The sequence below is a fragment of the Lipotes vexillifer genome, unplaced genomic scaffold (genome assembly GCF_000442215.2).
Source record: "Lipotes vexillifer unplaced genomic scaffold, Lipotes_vexillifer_v1.1 scaffold860, whole genome shotgun sequence".
Classification (NCBI taxonomy): domain Eukaryota; kingdom Metazoa; phylum Chordata; class Mammalia; order Artiodactyla; family Lipotidae; genus Lipotes; species Lipotes vexillifer.
The window spans coordinates 7,305-22,957 of NW_006789568.1; the positions used below are offsets into that span (position 1 = coordinate 7,305).

Below are 15,653 nucleotides of genomic sequence, written 5' to 3' on the forward strand. Positions count from 1 at the left end.
GCTGAATGGGTTCCTTGGTCACATGCCCAAAACCCTCGAGAATCCTGTTCCTTTGTGCAGTGACCCATAACCTTGACTTTTTAGAATCAAGTGAGGGAGGAGGGGCCAGAGAAGCCACCTGCTCATGATCCCAGATGGCTCATGTAGGAAGATAAAGATTGCAGCCATGGACAGCAAATATCCCGAGTGTAAATCCAAGAGCTCTGTTTTCCTGATGAATCTTATTCTGAGCATTCTCCACATGCCTTGATTTGATTCCGTCTAGGATATCATTTTCCACATTTAACTTTTCTGGCCCTGTTGGGAAGTGGAAGGAGGCAAGAAGGCATTGTATATAAACTGTTGTTTAACTGGATGAGCCCAGTCAATTGATATATTGAAGATGTAGCAAAAATATGCTAGTAAAATTATACCTTTTACTATACACTATCGTATCTATTAGTGCTAAAGAATGGAAATAGTGTACTTATTCCTCAGCATGCTTTTATTCTATGGAGCATACTAAGCACAGCATTCCTCTATTTGTTGTTAATATTGTCATTAGTCCCCAACTTAGAAAGACTTCACAGAATAATTTATGCTTCTATTAAATTATTGATGGAAAAATAGCTTAAGACCAAATACCCTCAAACCCCAATTATAGCTAAATCATTGGCCTACATGGTGATTCCTCATAGGGTTTTTATAAATAAAGCTTCCCTTTGCTTTTACAAAAACCTTAACAGGGAGTTAGGGTAACCAGGTTATCCCAGGTTTATAGATAAGGAAACTGGAGTTGGTAATGTTTGAGGGTCTTTTATGAACTCACATGGAGAGTAAAAGACAGAGCCAGGTAGGAACCCAGCATTACCTGCAACATGACATTGGCCTGTATAGTGATATTTGAAAACATCTTCACAAATAAGGTATCATTTTATGTTTACAACAACCTAAAATGTAGGTCAGAAAACTGTTGTTCCCTCATTTCACAGATGAGCAAACTCCAGCACATAAACATTTAAGGATCTTTACACATCACATATGGACAATTATTGGAAGAGTCAGAACTAACAACCTGGACTCTTAGCAAATATTCATAATCGTTTATTCAAAATCTTTAAAGCCAGATGTAAGATATAATGTTTTATTATTTTAGAAACACAGTGTGGTGTATATCCTATTTGTTATAAAACACTCCAGTAGGGTCTGGGACAGAATCTCGTTCTCAAATATACTGTATTAGTGTTCCTGCAGCAAATTGTGTGAATTCACAACAACTGTGATAAATATTTTATTGGACTCATGGCAGCTGAGGTCCAGATTCATTGCCAAACTAGTTAGTACAAACCTATGAAAAAATATTGGTTTTCAAAACTTTTTTGACTTTGCAATTAGGGCTAAAGGACTGGGGTGGGGGGGCTTTGCTCCATTTGGTAGAGTGCTCACTTTCCTTTAGACAGGAAGAGACAGAAATGATCATCATTGTGTCTTTATAGTCCAAATCCTGTCTACAATGTGAGTAGTCATAAGATTTACTACTCTTTTAGATATAGATTACTGGTTGTATTTTTCTTTCCTTCCTAGATCCTTGGGATATTGAAAACACATCAATTTGCAGCATAAGCAATAGGAAAAGACGTAAGAACAATCAAAACTCTTGCTATAACAAATATCTTTCTTTGCTATAAAAGCTTCATTCAAATTTTTGGTAATATCCTTTCAAATAAAATGATAAATTTGTTGGCATTTTAGATGATTCACATTATACATGGTGAATTAGGTGAGCTGGGCTAATTGATGTTACTTGTAGGCCTCAATAAGTTCAGTGTCACAAGTGCAGTACAGGTTTATTCTTCACTCACATAAAAGGATAAAGTGGTTCCCAGGGTGGAGGGGTGCTCAACTGAGGGCCCAGCTGATGGAGGCTCTGACATCTTGAAAATGTTGCTTCCACGGTCCCCCTGGGTAAGAAACAAAGTGGAAGCAGAAGTATGTGCAGACAAGAGGAAAGGGTAAAGGGTAGTGACCAAAGTGAGTGCCTTCCATGGCAAAGTTGTGTCCAGTGTCGGCCTTGGGGGTGGTCCCTGGAGCAACCTTGACCAGGAGGTCAGACGGAGCTCTAGGGGACCTGGTGGTAGGAATATTCCTATCTGTTCTACATAAGCTTTCCCCTTTCCAGATTTCCTTTTAAAGAACTCCATGCTGTATAGGTCCTAGGTCACAGGCTGAGACTGTAAAGGAATTTTACTTCTTTCTGCAGGGATCAGCAGTGGTGACACTTCAGAATTGAGTAACGAAGATGAGCCTCAGGAAACGTCTAGCTCAGTCCTAAGAAATGGGTCAGGTAAAGAAGATTAGGATGCCAAGCCTTGGCCTGCAGAATGTCAGGAATGAAAAGACACTGTTTCCTGGTGCATTTTATTCTGAGACCTTGACTACCTTGTATCCAGTTAATCCTGGGAACTACTTTTCGGATTTTAGAAAATGGAAAGAGGCAGGAAATTATTATAAATTCATGTTTAATAGAATGACTCATATTCACTAAATGTATGTAATTTTATATTCCTATTTCAGCAGAAATAATCACCAAAATGATGGCCTCTTTTTAAACACGTACTGTCATGCCTGCTAACACTAAGATCCTAGATTTCTATAGTGATATACTGGTTGACATTAACGTCATTTGTAATCGTAAAAGCCTCAAAAGACAACTGGTCCTGCTGTGTAATTATAGACAGAAATAAAAGCTTCAGATCAACCATTCTCAAACTTTAGTATAGTCTGTGACAGATATTCATCACATTGTAATTGGATTGTACCATGATATTTTAAATTCCTTTGGCAAATGAGATCTTACTCTGTTATCACAAAATCTTTAAGACTTAGAAAGGCTAACTCTTGCTTCCTCATTTTAGGATGAGGAAATAGATGTACAAATGTATAAGGGTAAAAAAGGGTGACTATTTTATGTAACGGGCAGGAAGATAAGAGCTGTGTCACGTGATCAGAGTCCAAAGAGGGGATACGAGGGACCTGGCATATTCACAGGGGAATGTATCAGTGCCTGATGCAAGAAGACTTATTTAGCAACAATAATAAATACATATGTATATATATATATATATGTGTGTGTGTGTGTGTGTATACATATACACACATATGTACATATATATGTATATATATTGGTGGGTATATAACCACCAGTATTGGTGTGGATTTTGAAATATATATTCAGATTGAGAGGGAAAAAGCAAAAACCATAAAGAAACAGAGAGGGTAGGAATGGAACCAGTTGTATGATATACAGAACACCTAGAAGGATAATGCCAAAAAGGATGAACAGAGAAATAAAAAGGAACAGATATTAAGAGTATAACTGATGAAATGAGAGAAATCAACACAGAAGTTAAGAGAAATCAGGGACAGCGAAGTTCACAGATGGGCAGAAAATTGAAGAAAAGGAGGAGGAGAAGGTGTGGCTAGATTGAAAGAGACAGAGAAAATCTCTGTTGGATGTGAGGTATAGTCATTGGACAGGTGTATTTTTCTTCAGCCCATCTGAGCTCCGAACATAGATCAGCATGACCACATCAAAGTCTGTTTCCTGGTCGCCGTCTACAGTCTGCTGTTTCCTTATTTCCCTTCAATGTCCTGTGGATTCAAAGCTCTAAAAATAAATAGAGGAAGAGACTCAGAAGAGCTGCCCATCTATTAGCATGCTGTAGAAAAGCCAATTGTGATACTAGTTCTCAGTTATCTTTGTTTTACTGTCTGCACACAGGAAAAGCTCTTCCTTCTTTACCTATCTCTCCCCCAAAACATTGCCATACATGCACACACCAATACACATACTCATATACAGACAGGCCTGAGCACAGATTTGGGCTGTTTTCAACAGGTTCGAAGGAGCCAAAAGAGAAGGAAGAGCTCAGCTTCTGGGTGGAGGGAGGTGACACTAAGTGGATAATGCAAGGAGAAATAATTGAAAAATTAGGCTGAAAAGATATCTGAGTAAGTTTCTTCAAATTAAAAGATATCTGAGTAAGCGTCAAGTTTTTCTAAGTGGACGTGAGATCCAAATATCATGAGATTGGGAAGTTTTGTAGAGGAAGATGGATAATTTTCAAGATACCTCTAGGAAGTTCACCAGAAACATGATAATAAATTCTGTGACTGACGCACAGTCCTGTGAAAGCTCATAGAGAACTGGCAGAAGTAATAATAGTCAATAGTGTGGTCAGTGTCAAAAGAGCAGGCAGATGGTGACAATGAAAGTGGTAAACTGTGAGACGAAGCCAAATATGGTTGAAGAAAATATAGATAAACACAAAGATTGTAATTTTTTTAAGCCAAAAGATCAAGATAAGATTAAGAGAAACAAACTGAAGCGAAGAGAAAACAGAAAGTGATGTGACAATATCAAGAGGATTACTTCAACAGTAAAACTAAATCCAGAGACAGAAGCATAAAAAACTAGACAAAATGAGATACATACAGGAAGCAATCAATGGAGAACAATAAAGGTGAGGCACAGAGATAACTGCATAGATAAAGGGTTAAAAGATGAGAGAAAAATGGTAGAGAGAGAAAGGGGCAGTGTCAAAGAAAGAAAGAGAGATGGAGAAATTGTGGGATCTGAGATGACCATGAGAAAGAAGCAACATTGGCACAAGGGGTGGTTCACACTAGCGGAGAGTTTTCAGGGTAAGGTGTCCCCAGGTATCAAAGTGGCTCCTGTAACTCACCCAGATTACAAGGTACCTCACCAAAGGGGTTTCATGTACTCTTACGGTTTCAATCACTGTCTACAATCTAATGGTTCCTAAACACACATTTCCAGCCCAGCTCTGCCTTCTAAGCTTCCAAACTCAATTATCCAAGTGTCAGAAAGGCCTCTGGCTAAGGTCCTGAAGGTTCTAGACTTCTCCACTTAGATGTCTCTCAGACTCAACACTTTTAGAACTGAGCACATCATCTTGCCCCCTAAAGAAAGCATCTACTCCTCCAGTGTTTGCTATCTCTAAACCACTTATTAACTGACTCATTCTTTCAAGTTGAAATTCTCAAGAGTCATCCATGACACAGCCATCTCCTCAACTGATGTACCCCATCTGTCACCTAACTCTATCAATTATTCCTTTTATATATCTCCACCCTGTCCATTTATTTCCATCTCCATGCCAGCACTCTCGTCCATGTCTCTACCACTTCTCACTTGAACTAGGTCTGCAGGCTCCTTATTTGTCCTCCTTCTCATCCTGTTCCCACCAAACACACTCTAAGTGATTTAGCTAAATTGATCTTTCAAAAATGCAATTATGTTCATGCTGATTTCCTACATAATAGCCAAATATCATTTAATTTTCTTTAGGAATAAGTTAATTCTTCTTCATGTGATCTCCAAAGCTCCGTACCTGAGGCTCCTGCTTCTTTCTCCATTCTCACCATTCCCTCTCATTCTCTCACTCTATGTTCAGACATACTAAACTCCTTTTGGTTACTTCTATTTGCTGAATCCAGACCTTTGCACATGTTTCTCCATCCATTTGGGACTATCATCTTAGTCACCTTTCTCCCTAATCTGGTTAACTACCGCTTCCACGATACCTCCTCCAGAAGAGGTCCCTCATCTCAAACTCTGCGAGTTCCTCCTGCCTCTTCTGCATCCCCAGAGTATCCTGTACAATCTGTGTCCTAACATTCTCCATGTTTCAATGTACTCACTCATTAAGTGTCAGTCCCCTGGTTGCTCATAAGATTGACAAGCATACACTCTTCATGCGTCATCATCACTCACCTCAGCACCTGGTACATGAAAGATGCTCAGCACACTTGTTGAGTGAATAGAAAAAAAGTCCACTTTCTGTATTCCAACATTTGGAATTTGTCTGGTAAAAATTAGTTTCTTATAGTATTTATATGAGAATATCTATAAAAATTATTTTAATAGTTGAATTATGTATATACATATAAATGTAATAAATAATATTTCTGGAAAAGAATAATGTCACATAAAAGTAAGTACAAATGTATATAAAAACGTCATTAATGGATGGATGGGAAAAGCATATAAAGAAAAAATAGAAAAACAAAGATACATATTTTGGGCAAAGAGGAAAAGAGAAAAGGCAGATTAAAAGGAAGGGACAAGGACAGTGAGAAGCAACAAAAGGGAAAGCGACCTCAGAGGTAGAGTCACCCTGTGATGTAGGAGTCCGTGAAAGGTGGCTGGTCAGAAGTGAGGGGAGGGGTGCAAATGAAAATTCTTTACAAATCATAACTTAGGAAAAGAGCTCCAAGGACTTGAGAAATGTTCCCGTGTCATGTGTTTTTCAAAAAGTGTGTCTAGAAGCCAAGAAGCAAGGACTGAAAGTAGCCAAGCATTGACATGATGGGTAAGGACACCCAAGGTCAGGGTAGAGGTGGTTCAGCAGACACCACAGACCCTGGGGGAGCTGTGGTGAGTGATCGGTGTTCAAGGAGAACTCCTACCAGCTCACAGCAGGGGGTGGGCCAGTTATGGAAGGTGAAGGTCACAGGGCCTGTGCTGCAGGATGTCAGGAGTCTGAAATCAGAGCTCCAGTTCCTGATGCACTTGACTCTAAACATACTTTGACAAGGAGTACATCCAGTCCATGTCAGAATCCCATTCCCGTCTTCATTTGCTTGAACTGACCCATTGGGGAACTTCAGGGAGAAAAGAATTCTGTTTAACAGAATGGGTCCTGTTGATTATACATGAATGATGTCATTGAAATACACTGGTAAAAATGGCAGTACCATGGAGCAAAGAAATAAAAGTGCTCTTCTGCTGGTAGATCATAGTGTCACTTTGTCACAACCTTGGAAAGGCCTCAAAAGACAAATAAATGGTCCTTTGCCCTGACAGGAATAAAAGACCTCAGACAACTATTCATGAACTCACCATATAGTTTTGAAGGATGCTCTCTAGCATGTTACTGATTTATACAGTGATTTCTCATTAGCTTTTGCAACTAAGATCTCATTTAATCTTCATAAGAAATTTAAAACCTGAGCAGCATAACTGTTGTTATCCCTGTTTCATAAATGAGGAAACTGATACACATAAGTAGTGAAGAGAGTTTTCAAAGTTTTACAGTTTTTTACAGTTTCAAAATTTTTAGTTTCTGACCACCACCTGTTACTTTCTAGATACCACGGATACTGGAAGCAATTCTACTTTGGGAAAACACAGTGAGAAAAGAAGTAAGAGTGCATAAGAATTTACTCGATTTTCATGTTACAAACCAACTATTTTTTAATGCTTAAGTTTATTATTGTTTTCTATACCTTTAATAAGACAAAAACTTAATGCCTTTTAAAGTAACTATTTTTTCAAAATGCTCATATCTTCACATTGCTTTTTATGCTGATTTTAAAATATGTTTCTTATAAACACTGTTATATATCTTTCCAGAATTTTTCGATGCATGTGTTAACACATTTTGCAATGTAGTTTTATTTATCTAAATAGGATAATTCTATGCATACTTTCCCTCTTAAAATTATTATATCATACCTAGAAAATTAAAATATTTAACATTTTAAATTGAACTACAAAAAGTCTTTTTAAGGGATGCTTTAACATGCACTATTTTCATTTTTAGTGTGGTTGAGTATTTTCCACTTGTTATTGGTCATTTGTTTTTCTTCTTCATAGAACTCTGTCACAGAATGCTCAGTCATGTTGTGGTGTTTGTATTTTTCTTACCAAGCTGAATGAATATAGAAATCTTTATATGATATACATGTACATTAAATCTTGATTCTATATGTTCCTAACATTTTGTCCCATTTGTTATTTTTCTTTTAGGTTTGTTAATGGAATATTTTGTCCTAGAGAAGTTATACATTTTTAAGAATCAAATTTGTTAGCTTTTTTCTCTCTAGTTCTTTGGTTTCCTATCATATTTACAACAGCTTCTAGCTGAAGATTTTTAAAATATTGTTCTATATTTGATTCTAGAATATTTGAAGTACCTTATCATTTTTAATATTTACAACCAAACCCCTGTGAGTTTTACCTCTTTGTGTATATGTGAGGTGAGAATTTTAAAAATATTCCTTACACTATTACATTATGATTTCAATCACCACTTTGATCACACAGTGTCTTTGCTTGTCTATATATTAGTTTTTCTTTTACAAGAAAATTGCCGAAGATAAAGGAGAGCTCAGAAGTAGCACCAGACTGATGATTCACTGGGGGTGAATTTTAAAATTAACTCAAGAAGATTCCTCCACTCCCTTCCCAAGTCCATTGGAAGTTCTAAGTAGAAATATGTTGAAGTTACAGATTAATTTGGGGAGAACAAAGACTTATACCCATTTATTCACATCTTATTTAGTGTTCTTCTACTAAGAATTTTCATACACCTTAAAAAAATTTATATGCCGAAGCCATTTGCTTCCCTCTATGAATATCTTTTTTTCCCATTACAAAATAGCTGGAATAAATTTAAGTGAGACAAGACTCTCAAAATCTTTATTTAAATAGGAAATCTATGGTCATTTTATTATCCACTTGCATATGAGGAAATCAGAATGCCAAGGATCTTCTGATTCAATATAAAATCTTACAAGCATCTATATAGTTTAAGGATCCAAATGTTCACTTAAAATATTATGGCCAGGCCCCCAAATGATCAAGACAATCAATCAGAATTAAGTTTCTGAAGAAATTGTCTTCATAAGAAATGGCAATAATTTCAAATGAGGAGGTTATTACAAGATCCCTTCAAATAACTCTTTCAAGGACAAGGTTATATTACAGAGAACAGAACAAATTGGTAATGGTTACAAACAGACACATCTCCATATTTTATAAGACTTATCTTCTTATGAAATTTCTCAATTTAATGCTGTCAAATCAATTCTTTGTGTTAGTTTTGTGGTGCAAACTCTGCTCTCTCTCCTTCTACAGCTATGGCTTGAGGGGACTTTCCCTCCTTTTTCTGTAATTCTGTTAGTTATGAAGACTCACATTTTAAAAATATGGTCTCTGGAATTTGATTAGTTAGCCTCGTAAGAAACGCAGGCCCATAGAGTTGGATTGTGTTGGCAGAAACAGAGAAAAAAGGACCTGGAAAGTATTTTAAAAATAGTAAAATAAGATGTATATAAATTTTTCTACTTCAGCCTCCCATCTTGTTGCTAAATCTGAATCAGCTTGTGATCTTTATCATTTTTTTTCAAATTTCCTTTCTTGCCTTCACCTAAATACATAACGTGAATGATTTGTTCAGCATTTATGTGAGGATGTTTACGATATATTTTTTTAAACTATATCTTATATTTAATAAGCATTACTACTTATAAGCTAAATATTATTACCAGTATCATTAAAATACTTTCTACAGTTTTTTCTTTGATCTCCAAATACTGAGGACTCTTCTTTATACACGTTCTATTTACCAGACCTCATCCTATGGGCCTCATCCCACTTCAATTTTCACGGCTCGATTTACCCATTTCACACTCTCAAACTTCTATAACTTCTCTTTCCTGGAAAATCAGACCACATCTATACTAATGACTGCTAAAACCCAGTCTTCCTTCATGGTACCCATTTTGGGTGAAGACATACAAACAGACTTCAAAACTGAGCATCATTACTGGCATAGCATAATGGCGTAGCATAATGGAAGGGAAAAACAGATTTGGGATATCCCACAAAACAGAGGTATAGAAGGCTTTAGCAGAGAGGCCAAGATTTTGAAAGACTTAGGCCAAGCTTGTGCTCATGCTAAAGACTGGATAGAATTCTGTTGGCTGCAGATGAAGTTCCCATAGCTCATCCTATAATGTGGCAGGATAATTCACAGTGACCCCTGCTTCCAGAGAAGAAAGAAGTGAACCCAGAGCTTCCCTTTCTTAAAAACTCTGAGTTTCACCCAGAGGCAAAGAGTCAAGGGTCTCATTTGCAACATAGCCCAGGGTCCGGTCACAACAATGGTTCCCAGTGACACATATACTTGTTGACACAGCCCCACAATCTAGCAACCTTACATGCTAAATGCAACGTGGGAACCTCCGTATTTTTCCAACATGATGAAAGAGAAAAGTATTAATTCCGCAAGGTTAGACCAGTGTCATACCCCAAACACTTGGAATGATTTCCTCCTCCATCTGTCCTTGCTCCAGGTTAAAGTTCCTAGCATCAAAGGAATTCCTTCCTCCTGCTGTGTGGCAGGTAAGAAGAGAGTCTGCATTAGAAATAGTTAAGCTTCTGCATACTGATGCATCCAAGAATGTGTTGGATAGTAACTTAAATGAATAAATTAATTCTAGCAGTTTGTGAAAAGTTTAATCCAAATATATGATGGGATACTTAAAGCCAAAAAAAGACATTAAAATAAAGGGAGGGATAAAGAAATGTCAGCAAACTACAATTAGAAGGTTGGTAATTTTTCGTAGTTAGTTCTTTGTCATGGATAGTGATGTAGTAATCGATGTTGTTGGCTAATGAGGATCCTCTGTAGATCTCATTGTGAGGGTGAGGCTGCCTCTACACCACAGGCTCCCAAGAGGACTATACAGATTGACCATAGATGAGCTGCTCTGCTGACCTCATGGGTGAGGCAGGCGTAGGCAGCAGGTGTGGAGAGCAGTGTGCATGGGGAGGCAAACATCTTCCCAGGAGCCTGGGCATTAGACCTGAAGGGATCTGTCCCTAACAAGCTGGTTTCTCCAGTCAAGAGGATGAAGCTGGTGCAGCTTATCAGAGGGTGGCCTGATCATGGTCTTTCTGACTGGGAGGTCATTGGTTGCCTCTTGCTTCATAACACCTGGCAAGCCTTGGCATCACTGTGATCAGGTGAGTAAGCTGGGAGAACCTGATGCACTCTCTTGTCTTCTGGAGCATCACGGTCTCCTACTTGCTAATAGCTCCTTCCTGGTCATTTGGTGGTGATGTTGATGATAGTGTCGATAGTGGTGGTTCTATTGGTGGTGATGGTCCCTTCATGGCTTCCTGATATCTACATGTTGGCATGTACCAGAGATTTCATCCCTAGGGATTACATCCAGTCTGGTAGCTATAAATTCCATCAATATGTTAATGAGTGCCAATTATACTTCACCTCCTTTGATCCCTCTATTGAACTGCCAAGTCATAAGTTCAACTTCTTACTCCAAACTTCCACTTGGAGTCTCAAATTGGACACATGAAACAGATTCCTTTATTTCACTTCCAAACCTGTCATCCACCACCACTCACCCTTATCTCAGTAAATGGCACTAATTCCACTCAGTTGCTTGAGCCAAAAGTATAGAAGGTGTGTTTGATTCCTCCCTTTTTCCTAACCCCCACCCCACATTCATTCATCGAGTTTCAAAACTATATATATTTTTTTTTCTTAAAAAGAACCAAATAGAAATTCTGCGATTGAAAAGTATAATAACTGAAATAAAAAACAATGAAAAAAGTGGGTGAACTCTGAAAATAATTGTGTGTGTGCGTGTGTATACATATACAGCCGGTTCTCATTTTTCATGGTATATAGGTTTCATGAATCACCCCAAACACAAAAATAGCTAATCTTGTACCTTTGCTCCCAGGAGAGATACAAGGTTTGGTTCCTGTGAGCCTCTGGTCACATTTTTGTAAACCAATAAATATATATCTTTGTTTTATGAGTGTTTCTGTTTAAAGACACCTAATTTAATATACACGTTGATTCATCAATGTTGAACTCACAGCCGACAGCACTATAACTCATGCCTGATCGGAGCTTATCTAACACACAGATGTTCTCCATAAGTCACATCACTGTCTTAGGAACACTAGACAGCACTTCAGCACTAGGCTTGGGGGCCATTTTAAGCAGCAAAATCACCAACAGAAAACACAAAAGTGAGAAAAACATGGAACTAAATAGTCAGCAAAAGGAAACTTGTTTACAGAATAAGCTGAAACAAGGAGACAGAGCATTGCCTTGTTCAACCTCATCTGGGAACAGGTGCGGCCGGCAACTCAGATTTTTCACTGCTCTGTGCATCACCATGAATGACCATGAAAGTGCCCTGAGTACTGATTCGGGCCTTGCAAATAAACTTTAGGGAGTGGGTGACTTCACATATATGGAATCTGTGAATAATGAAAATTGGCTGTATGTATACATATTTTCATTCTTTCTAGAATTATTTTAAATTAAATAATACATCTGTTCTCATAGGCAACATTTTATTATTGCTGTTTGCCAGATAGCCTGCAATTTGGACTTATATCTACTCTTTGACCCAAGAGTTACTTAAGAGAGGGTGGGAGAAAATGTACATTCTCTATTTCTATTTTCTGGGTATGGAGTTGAATATGTATCAATAATATCAACCCTGTTGAAACATATTATTTGAGTCTTTCATAGCCTCTTCATTTTGTCCACTTGATCACCTGTGGAATGAGGGACGTAACAATAAAATTGTCTACTAGTAGAGTGTTTTTACCTCTCGTGGTATTTCCTGTATTTTCTACTTGCTTAAAACTTTTTGTCCTGAATCATACTTTCTTTGAAATTCAGATCATGACTTCCTGGTTTCTTTTTGTTGATGTATGCTGAATATACCTTTGTCTATACATTTATTTTCAACATTTAAAAATATGTTTTTACTTGAGTGTTTTGTATATGGTTAAAAGTTGGGGTTTACTTTGTAATTTAATCTCAAAATATTTTATTTAAATAAGTGAATTAAGTCCATCTATTTTTATTTTTAGGACCAAAGTGTTTGAACTTGTTTCTGTCATATTAATTTATATTGTTGATTCATCCTGTTCTAGTGTCTTAGATATTAAAAATGTCAACAGTCTGCATTCTGTCTTCAATGCATTTATGTGCATGTATGTACTTGTGATACTTAGGAAGGTTTGCATTTTTGTGGTAGTGGTTACAGCTGGGCATATGACTGCTTAGCTGAGACTAACCCTCCCAGCTTTCCCTGCCCTGCCAAGCGACTGTGGCATCTGAGTAGAAAAAATGTGAGCCTCTTTTGGGTCTTTCCCTTAAAAGAAATGAATGGTTGAGCCCCTGCTCATTTCCCATATTTCCATGGGTTAGGAGTATATACTTCTGATATTTACAAAGGTTTGTACTTTTGTTATAGTGATTACTCTTAGAATTACCTTTATATGATACCTTTGGTCCTCTCTTTAGACAGAACCCATTAACTTCCCACCCAGGAGATTTATAAAATTAGTGTATGTCCTATTTCTCTTTCCCCTCTCACCCAATTTAGGCCATGATGTTCCCTTTATTTTTACCTCTTAGCTATTAAATGTGTTTTATATTTATCCTTTATTTATCCAAATAATACCCTTTGACTCCTAGCTGTAGAACAAATTATGACCTTGCCCTACCACCCATATTTCTCCCTTCCTCCCAATTTTTTTTTATATTATATCATTTCTATATTGTAAGGGCATATACATTTATGCCCTGGTCTGTCACCTCATCTCCATTTTTATTTTAATCCTTTTGCCAAAATTTTTCCAGTCCTGTCTTGGTTTGCTGAAGTGGATTCTCTAGTAGTCTTCTCAAAGGAACAAGTACTCATAGGAACAGTATTTCCAAAATTTCCCTATTCAAAAGTATTTGTTTTTATTATTTATACCTGAAAATAATTTGCTCACTCTTTACTTCTAGAAGTATTTTGTACTTCTTGTACTTTTTTTCTGTGGCATTAAATGTTGCTATGGAAAATTCTATAGCCAAGGAGATCCCTCTCCCTTGAAAATGACTTGTTTTGCCCAGGCTGCCCGTTCAATTCTTTAAAGTATGGTAAGTTTGCTGGAATATATTTCAGGGTTGACTGGAGCCAATTTTCTCTGCTACAGAGTGAAAATACATGTACTTATGATATGTATATTCTTTTTTTTTTATAATTTCAGAGAACTTTTTCTTGAACTTATCTTCAATTATTTCTTCTGTTATTTTGGTTTTCTTGTTCAAGAATTCAAATGATTTGTTTACTGCCTTTTCTTGACAGGGATATCACCCATTTATTTCTTTTTTTGTGTGTGTGGTACGCGGGCCTCTCACTGTTGTGGCCTCTCCCGTTGCGGAGCACAGGCTCCGGACGCGCAGGCTCAGCAGCCATGGCTCACGGGCCCAGCCGCTCCGCGGCATGTGGGATCTTCCCAGACTGGGGCACGAACCCGTGTCCCCTGCATCGGCAGGCGGACTCCCAACCACTGCGCCACCAGGGAAGCCCCCATTTATTTCTTTTAAAGGAAAGACCCAGAGTCGTCTGCTCACAACCTATTGGAGAACACTTAGTCACACGGCCAGAACTAGCTGGGAGGTAAGGCTAAGAAATATAACCTCTAGATTATAGGGTCTAGATTATAGGTCTAGATTATAGGCAGCCAAGGGTCTGGTTGTAACTCTATCCCTATGGAAGAAAAGAAAGGATGATTATGGGTGACAAATAGCAATCTGCTTACTTGTTCTCCATGTTCTTATCCAAAGTCACTGATTTCCTCAAATAAAGAGGAAAATTCAGACTCTCCATTGGTTCAAACCCACCCTTGTTGTCGCCTGAGGCCCTTTGACAATAAAAGGAGCTGGAACTTGGATGCAACACAGAGCTTTGTGGCCAGAGACAAGCCAGCCCTGACTGAGAAATAAGAGAGAAAGCGTTAGAGAAGTTTGTTGTAACTGATGAACACAGCTCTCAACCAAATGAGGAGAAACAGACAAGAGAGAACTTAATCAATTAAGCAGAAGCCAGACTCCTGGTATCACATCAGATCTAAACACAGTTACTTAAACCAAACTAATAGCACATACCACACGGTGTTGGTGCAGTAGAGATAAGTGACCCTCCATTCTCTGAATTAAGTTCTGTAATTTTCATTTCTAACTCATTCTTTGTTTTCTTCCTCTTCTTCATCTCTCTTCTTTTTCCCACCCCCACTCCCGTTCTACTAATGTTTTTCTTGTATACTTACTTTCTTTTGTTCATTCTTTTACATCATATCATGTAAAATACTGCTGTTGGGTTTATACAGCACTGTAGAGGTGGCAAGACTTTCCTTCTGGAGTTGAAACATATTCAGATGTATTTTGTTTCCATTTCTTTTGATTATTTCTAACACCATATATATATTTAAATATATTATTATTATATGTTATATATATTTTAGAATATAAATGTAAATAAGTGTAAATAAATATATACTTATATTTTTAGCATCTCTATCATTTTTTTCTCCATACTTATCTTTATCACCTTGTTTATTTCCCAGGTTATATTTACCCAAGTCTAAGACTTCTGTTCAATGAGTTTTTGTGAAATCTCACTGCCATACTTGATTTATTATAATAGTTGGCATGGGTAGTCTAAGCACAGTTGGTTCTTTCTCCTACTTACTTCCTTGTCAAACCTGTTCTCTCAAATAGTTCTTACCGTGCCCCAGGACGAAGTCTTAGATAAGCCCCAGAGTTGTGCTAATCCTTTTCAGCAGCATTGATATTCTCATTCAGTATTTAAAAGACTGAGCTGATATAATATTAAAACTGTAAAATTTGTAGTGAGCAAGTTGGATAAGGCCAGCCTCTTCTTTCATCCACACTTCCTCTCTAACACCATTCAGTATGTGCTGCTTTTAGCTAATTCAGATTGAGGAGGAAGGAAAGAAGGAAGTGGTAAGGAGCAGG

The 15,653-nt window shown here is 37.5% G+C and overlaps 1 protein-coding gene across 1 annotated transcript in view; it reads left to right on the forward strand.

Moving 5' to 3' along the window:
* SP100 (SP100 nuclear antigen) overlaps positions 1-15,653 on the forward strand; it is a gene marked incomplete at its 5' end in the record, with an annotated part of 43,131 nt that overhangs the window by 6,290 nt on the left and 21,188 nt on the right. Inside the window, 5 exon segments of the mRNA XM_007472080.1 lie at positions 61-120; positions 2,240-2,323; positions 6,265-6,360; positions 6,363-6,374; positions 7,153-7,206. Of these exon segments, the coding sequence (XP_007472142.1) occupies positions 61-120; positions 2,240-2,323; positions 6,265-6,360; positions 6,363-6,374; positions 7,153-7,206 (306 nt within the window).